This window comes from Cibotium barometz, chromosome 7, assembly GCF_041138505.1.
Source record: "Cibotium barometz isolate CiBa-2024 chromosome 7, ASM4113850v1, whole genome shotgun sequence".
In the NCBI taxonomy this organism is placed as follows: Eukaryota; Viridiplantae; Streptophyta; class Polypodiopsida; order Cyatheales; family Cibotiaceae; genus Cibotium; species Cibotium barometz.
Window position 1 is genome coordinate 18,018,874 of NC_141052.1, and position 15,510 is coordinate 18,034,383.

At 40.2% G+C, this 15,510-nt stretch overlaps 1 protein-coding gene across 1 annotated transcript; it reads right to left on the reverse strand.

The window, feature by feature from the left end:
- Window positions 1-2,015: 2,015 nt before the first annotated feature.
- LOC147636763 (uncharacterized) lies at window positions 2,016-3,030 on the reverse strand (the record flags this gene model as incomplete). The annotated part of the gene is made up of 4 exons (XM_086800957.1): window positions 2,871-3,030; window positions 2,537-2,787; window positions 2,381-2,455; window positions 2,016-2,276 (listed from the first exon to the last, which is right to left on the reverse strand). Coding segments are annotated over exons 1-4 (687 nt in total), but the record flags the coding sequence as incomplete, so codon positions are not given.
- Between the last annotated feature and the right edge of the window lie 12,480 nt (window positions 3,031-15,510).

Consider the following 15,510-nt stretch of genomic DNA (forward strand, 5'->3'; position numbering starts at 1 on the left):
TGGAGCCGGTGGAAGATTCAAAGACTAAAGATGATCCGCCGAAGCTGTTGGAGCCGGTGGTGTTACCTCAGTAATTTACGCGCTTTTCTAGTGTTTTAGGATTTCCAGTTTAGTAGGATTTTGCTTTCAGTTTGCAGTTGTGTTTTCTTTTTGAAGCAATGTAAAGACAATGGATGGTTTGATCAGGGATTTATGGGTCCGAGTCGGGTTTTCTTGAAAACCCAACCACCGGGCTGTGCCATGTGTTAGGGGTTAACTTTACCTAAGTTGGAATATCCGAATTCTATGTATGTGAATGATCCTTTTGGGTAGTTGCTTAGGAATTCATGAGAAGTGATAGATATGAAGGGATGTAGTTAGTTGATCAGGGGAAGGCGCATAACGGATATTGAGAATGGCAGAAGATGAAGAAGCGGAATGTAATCCCTTGCATGATTATGACATGAATGAATTCTGATCATCTGTTCAGGGTTATTGTGTGTTAGCGGATTTGCTATATGATGTTTTGTATTCCGTTTTACTGTTATGATTTTCTGCTAAAGGGAATGTCTTTGTGCTAGTGTTTGTTCTTGTATGAGATTTCCATTACCAAGTATCAGGCATTTAGTGCCCAGGTACAAGGAAAGATTTTGACAAAATAAGAATGCTACATATCATAGAGTTACGACCATCGGGCATGGACCTATCATAGAGTTGCCACCATGGGTCATGGACCTCCAAAAAGGTTGCATATGCAACCTATGACTAGAAGATAGAGTGTGTGGCCATCAACTCATTTAAGAATGAAGTAGAGAAACATCTTATCAAGAACACAATAGATGTGATTTGGTAAAATAATCTACCAACATTGAACAAAGGTCTGGGAGAAAAAAATCACCACCTTGGCCAAAAAGAGTGAGTGCTTCAAGAACACTCAATAGAAGCCCTACTGTAGCGAGATCATATTGCCATAGTTGGTGACTCCCTATAGACGGGTGCGTCAATACAATGAGCGTAAACCAATGAGCGTTGCGAGCAAGGGTATTTTATGAGCAACAATTCCGAGATAATAATAAAACCTTATTTCCCTATGAAATACAATACCTCCTAAAAGAGGAGCCACAAGAATATGCTTTAACTGGTTGGCTGCTTGGAAATAAATAGGCAAACAATTAGGTCCTTGTTACATGTTTGTAGTCAACACAGAGAAAAATTTTGAAAAACGCATCATCAACAAAAGTATTATAGATGGATTTAAGAGATATATTGGGCAAATTTCATCATGTCTAGGACTATGTGCAATTTTAGTGAAGGTCCATGAATGTGATATTAAATCATCTAAGTTGCCAACAAGAAGGTTCATTGTTCTTTAGTTCAAGTGAAAACCAAATTCATGCGATGTGCATGATTTCAGGGTTCTAACATCTCTAGCCTCAAACATACTCATGTATCTTATGAAGCTACAGAAAAACATTAATAATCAAGCTACAAAAAGTACCAACAAAACAAGAGAATGGCTTGTGAATCCTTTATGACATAGACCTGCAATCCACCTAATACAAGAGTCAAGTAATACATCATCTATCAAGCTCAAAAAATGAAGCTATGAGTCTGTGTGGGGGGGCAGGAAAGCATGAATCCACATAATCCAAAAATAGCGCTATGCAAAAGACTACTTCTCATTTGCTTCATCATCAAGAAAAATACACCTTCTCCTACGTTTCTCCCGTCCCAATGATCGATCATCCACAGTGGTGCTTGTCATGTGTATTGCCATTGCCTCTGCATAACATGGTAACTCACTTTAAACTTCCATGACAACATCAAAGAAAAAGAGAAAAGAAAAATGTAATAGAAAGACATGCATGTTTTACTTACTAGTCGGATGGTGCATCATGCACTTCATAATCACCAGAGGATGTGTCACTTTCTCCAAGGTCTGCCACCTTTTTTGTGCCATAGATCTCCTCTATATATGGTGAAAGGTAATCCTTGCATATCTCCTCTATATATGGTGAAAGGTAATCCTTGCATATCTCCTCATCATTATCAATGACCAAGCAACCACGGCCGGTGTGCATAGATGCCTTTAATATAGGCCCTGTCCCAGCCCCCAACTCCAATATTGTACCTGTTCGTGGGCAAAGAGCCTCAGTAAACATAAGCATATGAGAGGGACTCCTCTCTAGAATCCCTCGCCAACTACCACTTTTTCCACCACGTCGTGCTCTATTGCTTGAAGGTAAGTAATGACCAATAATCTCACAAGAGAGGTCCTGCTGCAAAATATTTCCCACCTACAAATTGAAATACACATAGTATCAAGTGATCACATTCAAAAGTAACCTCCAATCATTTAAATTCAATGCACTCCTAATAAGTACTGAAAGTGTCATCCAACCTTTAATGCACTCTCACTATTGAAAGGAGGATCCTTTCCCCTCTTGTGGAATGCCAAAGCATAAAATACATTCACCTATACAGGCAACAAAGAAAAAACAACACAATATTAGATGACAAATAGCAAGAATTAACATTCAAGTGAATAGACTTAAACCTTTTGCATATGTCCATGCTTTTGTAGCAGAGATAATGACTCAGAGCTCTCCATAATCCATCTGAAACCTAGCTCCAAGCCTGTACGCTTTGCAAAGCGCTCCACAGAAACAAGAGAAGAACTCAAGCAAAACACTAAGACCCATCCCATATCATCCATAACACATGATGCCACCAATAGAGAGAACTTCATGTGGTCATCTGTAAGGACATTCCATTGTGGAATACCTTGAAACCCATGAATAGGCAAACCTGCATATTAATCATGTATATCAGCAAGTTCCTTTTACACAAACACCATCACAAAAAAGGAGTATACATCAAAAAAGTTTTACCAGTAGGAAGATCAATGAAAGTAAGGTCAACACTCCAACTACTTGGCTTGGAATTTCTCATCTTTGGACCTCCACCCAAACGCACATAAAACTCCCTCATAAAAGCAAACCCCTCATTGAAGTTTCCGGATGCAAACTCTTTTCCAAGCACTATGTAATCGTAAATCCAAACCTTCGAATGATTTTTGACTCCATGCTTCACGAACAAAAAGCTAGAAAGTGGAGCATACACCATAGCTCCCTTGGTACTTGTCTTGTGTGCTATAGGACTCTCCAAATTACGGGTGTCTATAGATAGTATGTCCAACAAAAAAACAAATTAATAAAATCCAGAAAACTATTAAAAACAAATATTTAAATATAGTCCAGAAGAACCCAATGTTACCTTTTATTACATCTCCCTTTTTTTGAGAGGGACGCCCCTTGTTTTTTCCCAAAGCATGCATCTCTAGCTCTTCTCTCTCTTTGATAGATTTCAACTCTGCCTCCATTTTCTTCCTTTGCTCCTCTGACATCTCACGTGATGACCCAGAATCAGATTTGCATTCTCCTTTTAAATGTTGAAGGTATCTCTCCTTCTCCTCCTCTAGGCACTCTCCTTTCTTCATGTCAATCGACCAAGGGCAATGCTTTCTCTCCCAATCCGTCAAGATAAAGACTCCATTAGGATCTTTACCTTCACGAAAGATGGAAGAGGTATACATACTATAGGTTGGAGGAGAAATCACAACCCAAGCCTTGCATATGTCAGGCAGACCATTGATTGTTTTCTTGGCTATTAGATGCATTAAAAACCTACAAAAGAGATATAATAAATCAACTAAAAAATAAACACGGTTCATAAGATTTCAAGAAACAATGAAAAAAGAGAATTACCTATAAACCAACCGTCTTGAGGAGTTTTTTAGATCCACATGCTTGGCCGACGGAGTTGCCACACTCATCTCTTTCTGGAGTTCATAAAACAGCACTCCTCTATAACAGTTTACAATATCTACAAAGTAAGTCTCTATGTGCACATCGGCAGGTAGCTCCACCTTATTCACCCCCTGAGTAGAATCTACCACTTGGTGTAGAAGCCGTGTGGCATCCTCCAATACCTGATCCATCCAAACCTCCTTTGCAAGCCAAGGAATGTAGTGGTGATCTCCAAGTGGCATACCATAGCTCTGCCGAAAGTTCTCATCTGCACCTAACATCTTTAACATTTTCAGCTTGAGATTTTGGGAACAAGCAGCACTAGAAATGGCATAAAGTTTCTCAATTGAGATCTTAAACTTCTCATCCTCAAAGGGCAGCTTCCATAATACATTGAACCACTCCTCTGAATTAGATGGATTTACCACCGAAAGATTCTGTGCCACCAACAGAAAAGAATTAGAAGAAGAAATGATTGTGATGCCAAAGAACCAAAAGCAGAAGATACAAACCCGTGTCATCCTTCTATTATAGGATTTGACGACACTCCTCCTAGCTAGTGTCTCAGCCTTAATACGCTCATCCTTTGCCAAGCTTGAGGGAATCTTCTTAATTGCCAATTCTAAATCTGATTTCCATTTATTCTTCAAAAAATAACAACCATTAAAAAAACACTTAATGACAAAGATAGCAAAGTAACATTCTTAACCACCTTTATTAAGTACTTACCCCATATACAATGGGTCCAAGAATAGCTTGAGTGAGAGGATACCAAACTCGCCTTCCAGATTGTGCCTCCCTAGACCTGGCCTTCTCCATTGACCTCTTATCTTCTTTCGTGAAGGAGTCAGTGAAATTAGATGGATCAAGAGAGCAAACCGTGCTTGTATGGAATAAGTAATCTTTGAGGTTTGTCTTTACAATAGCCTCTTCATTCATTCTTCATGAAATAAATAGAAACAACCATAAGAACTAATCAAAACAACCATAAATACAATGTTGAATATACAAAATGTTGAATACTCACATGTTTATTCTTTGAAGTGCAGCGATAAGCCTCATCTCATCTTGTTGATTAGGAACAATGAATTGGGCCATAACTCGAACATGTCTCTTCTTAGCATTACCATACATCTCCTTGATGCTCTCAAGCCAAGAAGCGGTCCTGTGATTTCCCTCCCAAACATAAAACATCTTTCCACTTAACATAGATCACTCATCTTTAGATGCAATCTCCTCCTCAAACTCTGCATTGACAAGCTGCCAGTTTTTGTCCCATGTCTTCATGATATCTTCATCCACATCCTTTGTGCTGCCATCTGGTAGATTTATGGAGAGAACAAACATACCTTTCATCATCAAATATCCTTCCTCTTCAAAAACCTTCTTTAACAATGAGAGATCTTTTCGAAGCTCTCGCACCCTCTCGTTGACCAAGCATCTACACAGAGGGATCAATGGAGGCATGGAACCCTGATTAAGTGCCAAGCTGTCTATGAACTCAGACCCATGTGGCTTGATGATGGATTGTGGAATAAGATCATCCACATCTTTCTCATCCTTGTCACTAGAAGCATCAACCTGTTGTTGAATCGGTATGAAAGGCTCAGTTAGAACTTTGTCTCCAGCTTCTTTGCTAACTTCCTTTTGAATGTGACTCCCTTGACCACTCTCTGCCATTTCAATGGTCTTTTCACTGCCATCACTAGGTGGAGATTTTCGCTTTCTTCCCACATTCTTGGCCGTTGATGTCTTCCTTTTTCCAAGAGCAGGTGACTACAAAAGACATTAAGAGCAAGTGATTATACAAGACATTGTTCTTTGCAACACTATTTCGCCAGCGAAATACATAAGGATGGAAAAACACTTGACATTACATGCATTCAGAGTTGCATAAGACAAATTCACAAATTTCAAGGCATTCATGCACCTCAATTAACCAAAACGAGGAAATTTCAAGGCATAAGAAAAATTTCATAACACATACATGCGAAATCGAAAAAGTCTTCATCACAAATACCTTTCCACATTGCATTGAGTGGAGGATGGATGTGTACACCAAGTTGGGAAGGTTTCCACATTGTAGATAGGTATGCTAACAAGAACACACACATACACTATTTCGCTGGCGAAATAGTGTATGTGTGTGTTTTAGTTACCACAAAAACACACACAAACACTATTTCGCTGGCGAAATAGTGTGTGTGTGTGTTTTTGATAATCTGCAATGAGTGTGTGTGTGTGTTTTTGATAATCTTCTGAGCTTGGCCATCACGACATAATCCTACAACTATGAAAAGGCGAAATAGTCTGTATGAGTTTTGGCTACCACAAAAACACACACAAACACTATTTCGCTGGCGAAATAGTGTGGGTGTGTCTTTTTGATTGTCTATCATATCATCATCATCAAGAGAGCAACAACATCATCATAGTGATGGATACAAGTGCAAATACATCATCTCCTTATCATAGTGATGGATACAAGTGCAAATATGTATCCTTATCAATACAAAATGAGATCTTGTGTGTGGGGTGGCATCCTCATCCATCTAGAATATCTATCATAGGAGAGACTATGATTATCAAGAGGATCGCCATGCCCGCTATGAGAGGTGGAGTATCCTTGTGTCACTCGAATTGGATTTATCATGTGGAATGCTACGATTGAAAATGAGCTTATGAACATCGAGTGCTGGGAAATCTGGTCTAAGGTTTAGGCCGCACCTCTATTGCCATGCGAGCGCACAAACACACTCACACACACTATTTCGTTGGCGAAATAGTGTGGGTGTGAGTATTTTATCCGTCCTTTTTAAGGGCAGCTCCTGTTTGTGAGCCTCAACTAAGGATAGTGTGAACATGCACCATTTAGGCAGAGGGCATAAGTGTAGTAGTATAAGTGAGATGTATGCTCGATTAATAGGCAGGATTTTGGGGGAGCCTTTGGAGGGAGAAAAGGTCATCCATGAGGTTAAGAAACCACCTTACTAAGGAGGTTAAGAAACCACACTTGCTGCCCTACACAAAAGCACCTCACCCCTCCTCCAAGTCACTCACTAAAAGGTCAAGCTCCCATGTAGGTGGAGGGAGTGTGCAGTTTTGCAACAAGCTTGCAAAGGAATTTTAAATTTTTTCTTTTCAAAAATCAATCCTCAAACAAGCTGTACTTTTTTCCACTTAATTCACCAACATGGGCTTGTATTCACTGCATATTTTTGCATCGAAGCTTTTCATATCTTTGAAAATCGGTTTAGGCCGCACCTCTATTGCCATGCGAGCGCACAAACACACTCACACACACTATTTCGCTGGCGAAATAGTGTGGGTGTGAGTAATTTACTGCTGGCAGTTTCTCCTCGGCGGAAGCGATTCCAAGTGCGCTCAAAACGAATGCCTATCTATTCCATGCGTATTCAGGCCACGTGTGCCAAAAGACTCCAGTCTTTCCAGCAGAGCAAGATGTAATCAATGGATGGATGAGATAGACGAAACAATCAGTCCGATTCGCAGGTTTTGGCAAATACTCGTTCACTATGGGAGGAGTTTTCAGAAAGCCCCCACCTAGAGGAGGGCCTGGCGGACCTGGTGGGGGTGGTGGCGGTGGCCCTGGCGGAGGCTCCGGCAGCCCTGGGGGTGGCGGCGGAGGCCCGGGCGGGCCTGGTGGTGGCCATGGCAGCGGAGGGCCTGGCCGTTGATGTTATCCCAGCGTTAGTACGGTTTATTGATCTCTTTGTTGCTGCTTGCTTTGTAGACACGGTCCTTGCGCTCACTTTACTGCAAGGGTTTTTTTGCCTCTCTCAGGACGCCTCTAGCGCGGTTGCTGATTACTTGTAGCGATCTGCAATCTGCAACTCGATTTTGAAACATAAACTCTCCGTTTCGGATATATCTTCTGGTTGTTTTACTAGCTTGCTGCGTTCGAGACTACTTTCGCTCCAGCTCGATGCCTAAATAGCACCGGAATTTCTACTCATCTTTCCCCGGTTGACTCATTCATAGCGCACAAACACACACACACCTTGAAATGGACTCGAAATACCTTGCTGCTGCCCGCTGATCTCCTTGTCGCACGCTTCATATCTGCTGAGGCTGAAGGCAATACTCGGGAGACTGCTCAGGTGCAGAGGCGGAAGACAAAGCTCGGGCGCAGAGACAAAGTTCGGGAGAGCTCCGGCGTAGATGAACGAAGTTGCAATGAATTAGAGTCAACAAACTCACACACCCAAATTAAAGGCTCTCTGACTCACACACACCTACCCAAATTAAAGGCTCTCTAACTCTCTCTAACTCTCTAACTCTAATCCGAGTTCACTTTCCAGGGTCTCCCACACTCGCGTCCATCAATCTCTAGCCTTAATTCCTTTCTATGGGCTCTCTCCCTCTTTGTCTCTCCGGAGATATTAGGTTGCACCTAGGTCCTTTACTCACCCACCCAGTCACTTTAACCACTCGCCCAACCCCCCTCTGGTAAGCGGATCTAGAGAATCTCTCTTTAACTCTCTTTAAAAAGGAGGCGGCGGCTTGAATGACACACACACTTGTTGGGTTTAACGCATTAAACGATTATATATTCTCTTTACGTTACATATTATAAATAATAGCTATTTTTAACCTTTTATAATAATTATTTGATTAAAGATCTTGCCTCATAACAAAAAATAAAAAGGACACTCTTTATAAAAGAAGTGTCGCCTCTAACAGGTCGACGAGTTCTTGACAATGGAGAAAGCAATTGTTCAAGATGAGAATGGTGTCATTCAGATGGAGTTCGTAACAATGGCTGGATTTGTTGAGGTGTCCAAAAGAGAATTGTCTTTACATTTTGGCCTGACTGAGGAATCCATCCACCTTCACCAAGTATCTGGTGATCCGGATGATGGCCTGTATTTTGATCTTGCATCTTACCTTAGAGAACAAGAAGTAATGTTTCACCTGGATTTTCAGTTTGGAAAGGTATTTATTGTTCGTGGAGATAAGGTGCCATGCATCCCTTCTCAAGATGAAGATTTTACAGGTCTTGAAGTTGAAAAGAGGATTATAGGTGACACATTTCAAGAAAACGATGATGCTACAGTCAGTATAGTGCAATTACTCAGAAATCTTCCATTGAGGAACTCATTGAGAAACACTTTTATGCAAGCTAATGAAATAAAACAAGTGTCAGAGCTACCTAATAGATATGATGGGAATATAATGTTCGAGCTGCCCTATGCAAATCCCTCAACAAGAACCATTGGCATGGAAAGCAAGTTGGATGGGCATACTTGGACAAATGAGATGACAAGCAACATATCTGGATTTGAGGGAGTAGTGAGATACAGAAAGTGTGGTGGCCATTTACAATGCCTTAACAACTTATGCACTGGCTTGCAACGATCTAAAGTAAAAAATGAGAAGCATTGGACTGGTCGGTTAACAAGAGTTTGTCCAGAGGGCTCAACAACAGAAGGATTCGGAAGCCTTAAGTGCTTTTATTGCAAGTCATATCCAACTTGCGTTGCTCAATGTACATGCAAGCTGGTGCTTTGTTTTCCCAATGAGATTGCAGGTAGAAAGGTGTCTAGAGGTGTCATACATATTGGCCACCACATGCATCCAGTTGCAGAGGAGATCTTGTCTTTTTCAACAACATGAAGGAGATGTTAAAGTGTCTAACAGCGACTTAAGTGTCTTGCTGGCAAAACTAGCACCTGCTCTCGACAACAACAGAAGGTTATCACGTTGGAGGAGAGACACACAAGTTGACTTTGGACATCCATGTGGTGACTTTGAGGCTCTGCTAAAGCTCAAATCAAAATTGATGTTTGATTACTTTCAGAGTATTGCATTCCCTGGGCAGATAGAGTTGTCAAGCTTTGAAAGGTGTCATGTCTTTAAAATGTCAACCCAAGGACCAGGTAATGGAGTAGAGTTGGTTAATAAAATGAGGCCTAAAGGTGAGTTAGGTGGCTGTTGGGTGTTCTTTGACTTTGTGAAGAGAATGCATGACTGGACGACCATGGCTTGCCATGTATATAATCCATTTGTGCAAGAGATGCAGACCATTGCAATAGGGGATTTTAAGGTCGAGGACACAGAGTCCTAGATTTTATTTTGGACATTGTTGAATATGGTTATGGAGAAAAAGGGTTACAAGAAGGCATGTTTCAAGGGATTCATGATGAGGCTCAGGCTAATTGGCGAGCAGTTAGGACAGTTTTTAATGGAGGCCCTGAAAATGTCATGGTTGGAAGAGAGAGGTCTTGCTCCTTTCATTGGGAGCAAAGCATGCAGCATCATGCAAAAAAATGCATTCCCTCTCATAGCCAAGAGGAGTTCAAGTCACGATGTCGTGCATGGAAAGCAGCACCATCAGAGGAGGCTGCTGAGCAGGAATTGGACAATCTTTGGACATGGTTGCAAGAAGGTCATGCTGACAAAACCAATATCTCAGCTTTGCAAACATGGTTAATATGGTGGCATGCAAGAGTAGCTCACTGGGGTGAATACATGGTCAAGGTAAGACAATCTAATATGGAGTTGACTCCTGCCTTGTAATTTTGATTCATTTATCTTATGTTTAAATTTGTTCAAATATGCAGGCCATGGAGGGAGATGAAAAGTACCTTGTTCCAAGAGCAAACTTGGCGGAGTCTATGCATGGGAGTTGGCTGGCATCCAATGATGGGGTGAAATACATTTCACTCTACAATGCTTGCTATAATGACCTTATGAATACTCTAATCCAACAGTCAAAATATGATAGCTATCTTAAGGGTGGCCACCTTGGATGTGGTCCTAGATTGGAGAAACTTAAGAGACGGGCCTCAACAAGTGCAATCCCACCTGCGCGGCAAGAGAAATTGTTGATCTCACAAATGAGGCTGCTGTAGAGCTAGGGGCTGCCAATAGGTCTCTCTCCGCAGATGGTGATTCTAGGTCTGTTCGACGAAAAAGACGAGGTGTATTAAAGAATCCTATCAAAGAGGGAGATTCACACCGACCAGAGTATGAGTATGTCACTTATAACACACAACATCACGGTGCACCCAATGTTTTGCAGGAAGTACATAATGAGGGAGAGGTGGAAATACATTCAACAAGGTGGGCAATCAGAAGGACAACACCAGGGAGTAAGGTGCGGTGCCAAGGATACTTGAGAAATGAGAAACGAAAATGTAATGAACTTATTGATAAAAAAGGTAGGGCAGGATTACTAGGAGTGCCAGCACCATGTTTTGAGGGACTCATTGAAATCCCCTCTGGAACCAGGAAACAATTTGTATGGTTTTGTGGAAGTAATGTTGACCATACCTGGGAGACCTCTCACAATGTAATCGAGAAACCAAGCACTAGACCTGCTGTGTGGCCCGTTGCAATTGGAACTTCATTGGATTCTACAGAAATATCTGCATTGTCAAAGGCAGGCTTTGATTTGAAGAACATTAGTGCAGAGGCACATCAACAAGTAGGGACTCCTCTTGCAAGTCATGATGATGCTGATGTGCGTCCCATGAACCGCAATGGAAAGCTAGTGATTGTTGCCAGGGTGGTGAACAAAGCAATGCGGGAGAGAATCAAAAGGGCTGCAGAGCTTATTTGCACTGTTCATGGGTGTAGGGTTGTTGTGCCAAAGGAGCATGTTGAATACACTTTATCGACTGAAGGAAGCATCAAGAAAGGACAAAACTACTTGGTTACTGTTTCAGCTTTTCCTTCTTGCACATGCGATGACTTTCAAAATCGGGAACGCAAAGGCAAAAGATACATGCCTTGCAAACACCTTTACTTTATTTATATGCATGAGCTGGACTTGAATGTGGATCACCAAAAGTTTATTCACCAAGCAGCTCTCACTAAAAGAGAGTCGCAGCAAGCTTTGCGACTAGTTGCTTGATGATGTAATTTTTACTTTTTGGTATTGCGCATAGTCCATGTTGGAACTCCTTCAATGTATTTAATTTTTGGTGTTGTTCGCAAATTGCAATGAGTTGTAGCAAGCATTGCTGCTAGTGGCTTGACGATGTAATTTTTACTTTAAGAGATTTAAATTTCAATTTTTCTTTGATGTGCACTTTTTACTTGTATTCATAGGAAAATATTAGCTTCCTTTGCCTTTATTCATACTGCAATGAAACTTATAATGTATTTCTTTTTGGGATCTTCTTTAAAGTCATGTTTGTAATGGATTTAAATTTCAATTTTTTCTTTGATGTGCACTTTTTATCTTTATTCATAGGGAAATACAAGCTTCCTTGGGGTTCATAGTTTGGATATTGCAATGATGATGGCCCTTTTTTTTTCCTTCGCTCGCCACGCTCGACACTTTACGCTCGTAAAAAGCCCCCCCCCCTATAGACTATATTATGTATATTTGACATTCTACAAACCATATAAGACAACGCAAGAATGTGTAAGCATACTGACTAGATTTAACAAGTCTTTGAAATGCCAGAACCCTTAGTAGGCAAATAAAACTTTTAGGGGTTCATTCATTATGAGATAGTGAGGGTATGCAAGTTGAAGTACCCTAAGGAGACATACCTTGGAATTTCACCTCTATTAACGAGAATCCTTTATCATGCCATAAAGGCCACAAAGTGGTTGACTCCTTAATTATAAAGGCTGATAGCTTTCACTCCAAAGGAAGGAAAAAGCCTCTGTACCCCTTCTAAGATAAGGAGAAGCCTAGCTAAAAAAGAGAAATTCATATCTAGCAAGAATCAAAGTGACCAAAGAGGAGAAAATTTGGTCACCACCAATGAGTAGGGCCAAATGTTGGAAAAATCATGCTTAAATATAGACATAGACACAGACACACACACGTAAGAGGTCAACACAAATAAGAAGGGGGAGGACACAAAGAAAGAGGAAGTTAAACCATAGCCCATCGATAATACCCAAAAGGCTAGGGAGAAAAAGTGAGAAGAAATCAGAGAAGGAGATAGAGTGATGATCTCATCTCAATGTTCTGGCCAATTTAAGATGCTTTACAAAGAGGAAAAGAAGGTCTTAACAGAGGAGGCAGAGGAATCCACAACAACCCCCTCCACTTTAGAGCCGAAAAGTTCCCATAGGCTTATTCATCTTTAACACTCTCAAGTTTTGCCCACACTTCCAAAATTGACTTATATGAAGTATAGCTCTAGGAAGCCCAAACTACAATCAATAAGGTAGAATTGGAGAATCAATAGCTTCAAGTCTTAAAGAACTCTCTTGAAGTAAAGTATGAACAACTTTTGAACTCCTACACCCAAGACTATGAAACTCTTTCTGAAGAAATACACAGAGTTGACACCCTATAGTCACTTAAACAAGGCAAATGTGTACCTAAAGCAAAACGGAGGAAAACAACCAAAAGCTCAACATTGAGCCGAACAAGGCCAAGGGTGCCATGGCAAGGCTAAACATTCAATTTGAAAACTTTGTAAAGGGATCTCGACAACACCAATGCAAGCATGAAGGCTCATTTGGATGCAAATGAGCCTTTGTAAAGGGTACCATGGCAAGGCTAAACATTCAGTTTGGAAGCTTTGTAAAGGGATCTCGACAACACCAATGCAAGCATGAAGGATCATTTGGATGCAAATGATGAACACATCAGAAGGCTAGAGGTAGAGGTGGCACCATTGAAGCAAAGAAAACAAACTCAGAGATGGAGAACCTCAAAGTTGTGGAAGGAAATTCCTTAAGTGTACTAGACAATGGATCATGATTGAAGGAGTGCATGTTTGTTTTTCTCTTGGTGGGTGAGAGGACAATGTAATCTCTTTGGATGAGTTTGATCTTGATTATGTGGTCTTGAATGTAGTCTTAAATGATTTTAAAGTTTTATGTGCTCATGAGAAAGCTTGTACATTTTAATATTGGTGTGGACAGTTAAGAATGCACGTGGTGAAAACCCAAAAGAGGAGAAAACAAATGAAAATTTCCCTCCAATGTTGGACCTAAGTAGTTTAGCCTTCTTTAACAAGGAAGATAACATTATAGGAGATGAGACCATGCTTTTTGGAGTCTCTTGCATGGCTAGCAAAGATGGTCCTTTATGAGTCACTTCTAGACAAGAAATCCCTAGATATGGAGAACCTCATGGTTGTTAAAGGAAATTCATTGAGAGTGTACTGAATAATGGATAATGTCAAAATGCAGTGCATGTTTGTTTTTCTCTTCGGTCAAAGGATACTATAGACTCTTTGGCTGAGTTTGATCTTGATGATATAGTCTTGGATGAGGTCATAAATTATTTTATATTTTTGTGTGATGATGAGAAATCTTGGCAAGGCTCTAGCTACCTTGGTGAGCAAGTACATGTTGATGTTAGTGTGGTAATGAAAAAATTATTTTCTTCTATTACCCAAATTTTGTTTTTTGGGTGAGGATGCACATAAGTCAGTGATGTCATTAGTACAAGAATTTGTTGAGACCATGTTGTTGTACTTAATGGGGCCCAGATGGATGAAGATGTTATAGCTCTTTTCAAAGAGGTAGCATTAACAAGTGATAGGTGTGTGATGCTTGGTATGGTGGTAATACCATAGGTGTGTGGGAGTACATAGATGAATGCAAAAAACCTTCACACTAAGGGGAAAGATGCTCTTATTAGCCATATAAATTTTGTTGTTGCACTAGTTTGGAGCTTTATCTATTGTTGATGTGATGCAATGTACTCATATGGACTTGGCACTATATCGTTCATGTGATCTAGTATACTCATTGTTTACAAGCCATATGGGCACACTAGGAACTACATTTTTTAGTTCTCTTAAAGTGTTAGTAACAATGGGTGGGGGATGGCATGCACAATTTATTATGAAAGGTCTACGTGTAATGTTGAATCCAAGGGATGTAAATGATGGTAGTTAGCAGGGTTTTCCACATTTCAGGAGTCAAGGTGAAGCAAGAACAAATCTAGATTGATGAGTTTACATAAATGTCCACTCTTGAATCTGGGGGGGTGAAGATGTGACATGAAAAAGTAATATCTTTTATTTTAAACTTTTATGTATATTTTGGTGCTTTTGCAATGATAAACAAAGTGGAAGCTTGTTCAAGAAGAGTACGATGTGTGTGTAATGGAATGATGTGAGAAATGGGTTTTGGAGGCTAACCCCAATAATGTCTTTTAATATGTATTTCCAAAGGTTTTATTTCATGTGTTGATGTGATTATTATTATAAATACCAAAAGTATGCTCTATAAATAATTTGATATTGTTTTTTAGTCTAGTGATATGGAAATAAAAGCGGGCCTTATGCCTACATGTCTTAGCAACTCTATTAAAATAAGATGGAAACAAAAGACAAGCTTATGGATGGCATGTCGAGAGCATGTGAAGGAGTGAGGAATGATGTATTATAATAAAATATTTCTAAAAATACTATGTGGACTAAGGAAAGTTTTAACATCTTTACATAAGGGACCTTTATGTGGGATCAATGTGGGCTAGATGTTATCCCCCACCAAGTCAACGTTTTTTTAATTTAAAAAATCAAGGAGACACATCTAAAAAGTAGCAAAGAAGGACAATTCATAGTGGCATCTCACCTTATGTCATAGAGGATGAATATTTCTATTTTTGTAATTTATAAGAAGGTGAGAGAGAGTGATTCTCCATCTACAAAAGTATCCCTCCTCTCGCCTTCAAACGAGAGAAAAGAGAACTTGGAAGAAATGAATGATAAAGCCTCCTTATTTATGCATTCTTATGTCCTACCTACTCCATCCTTGCATTTTAGCTCTA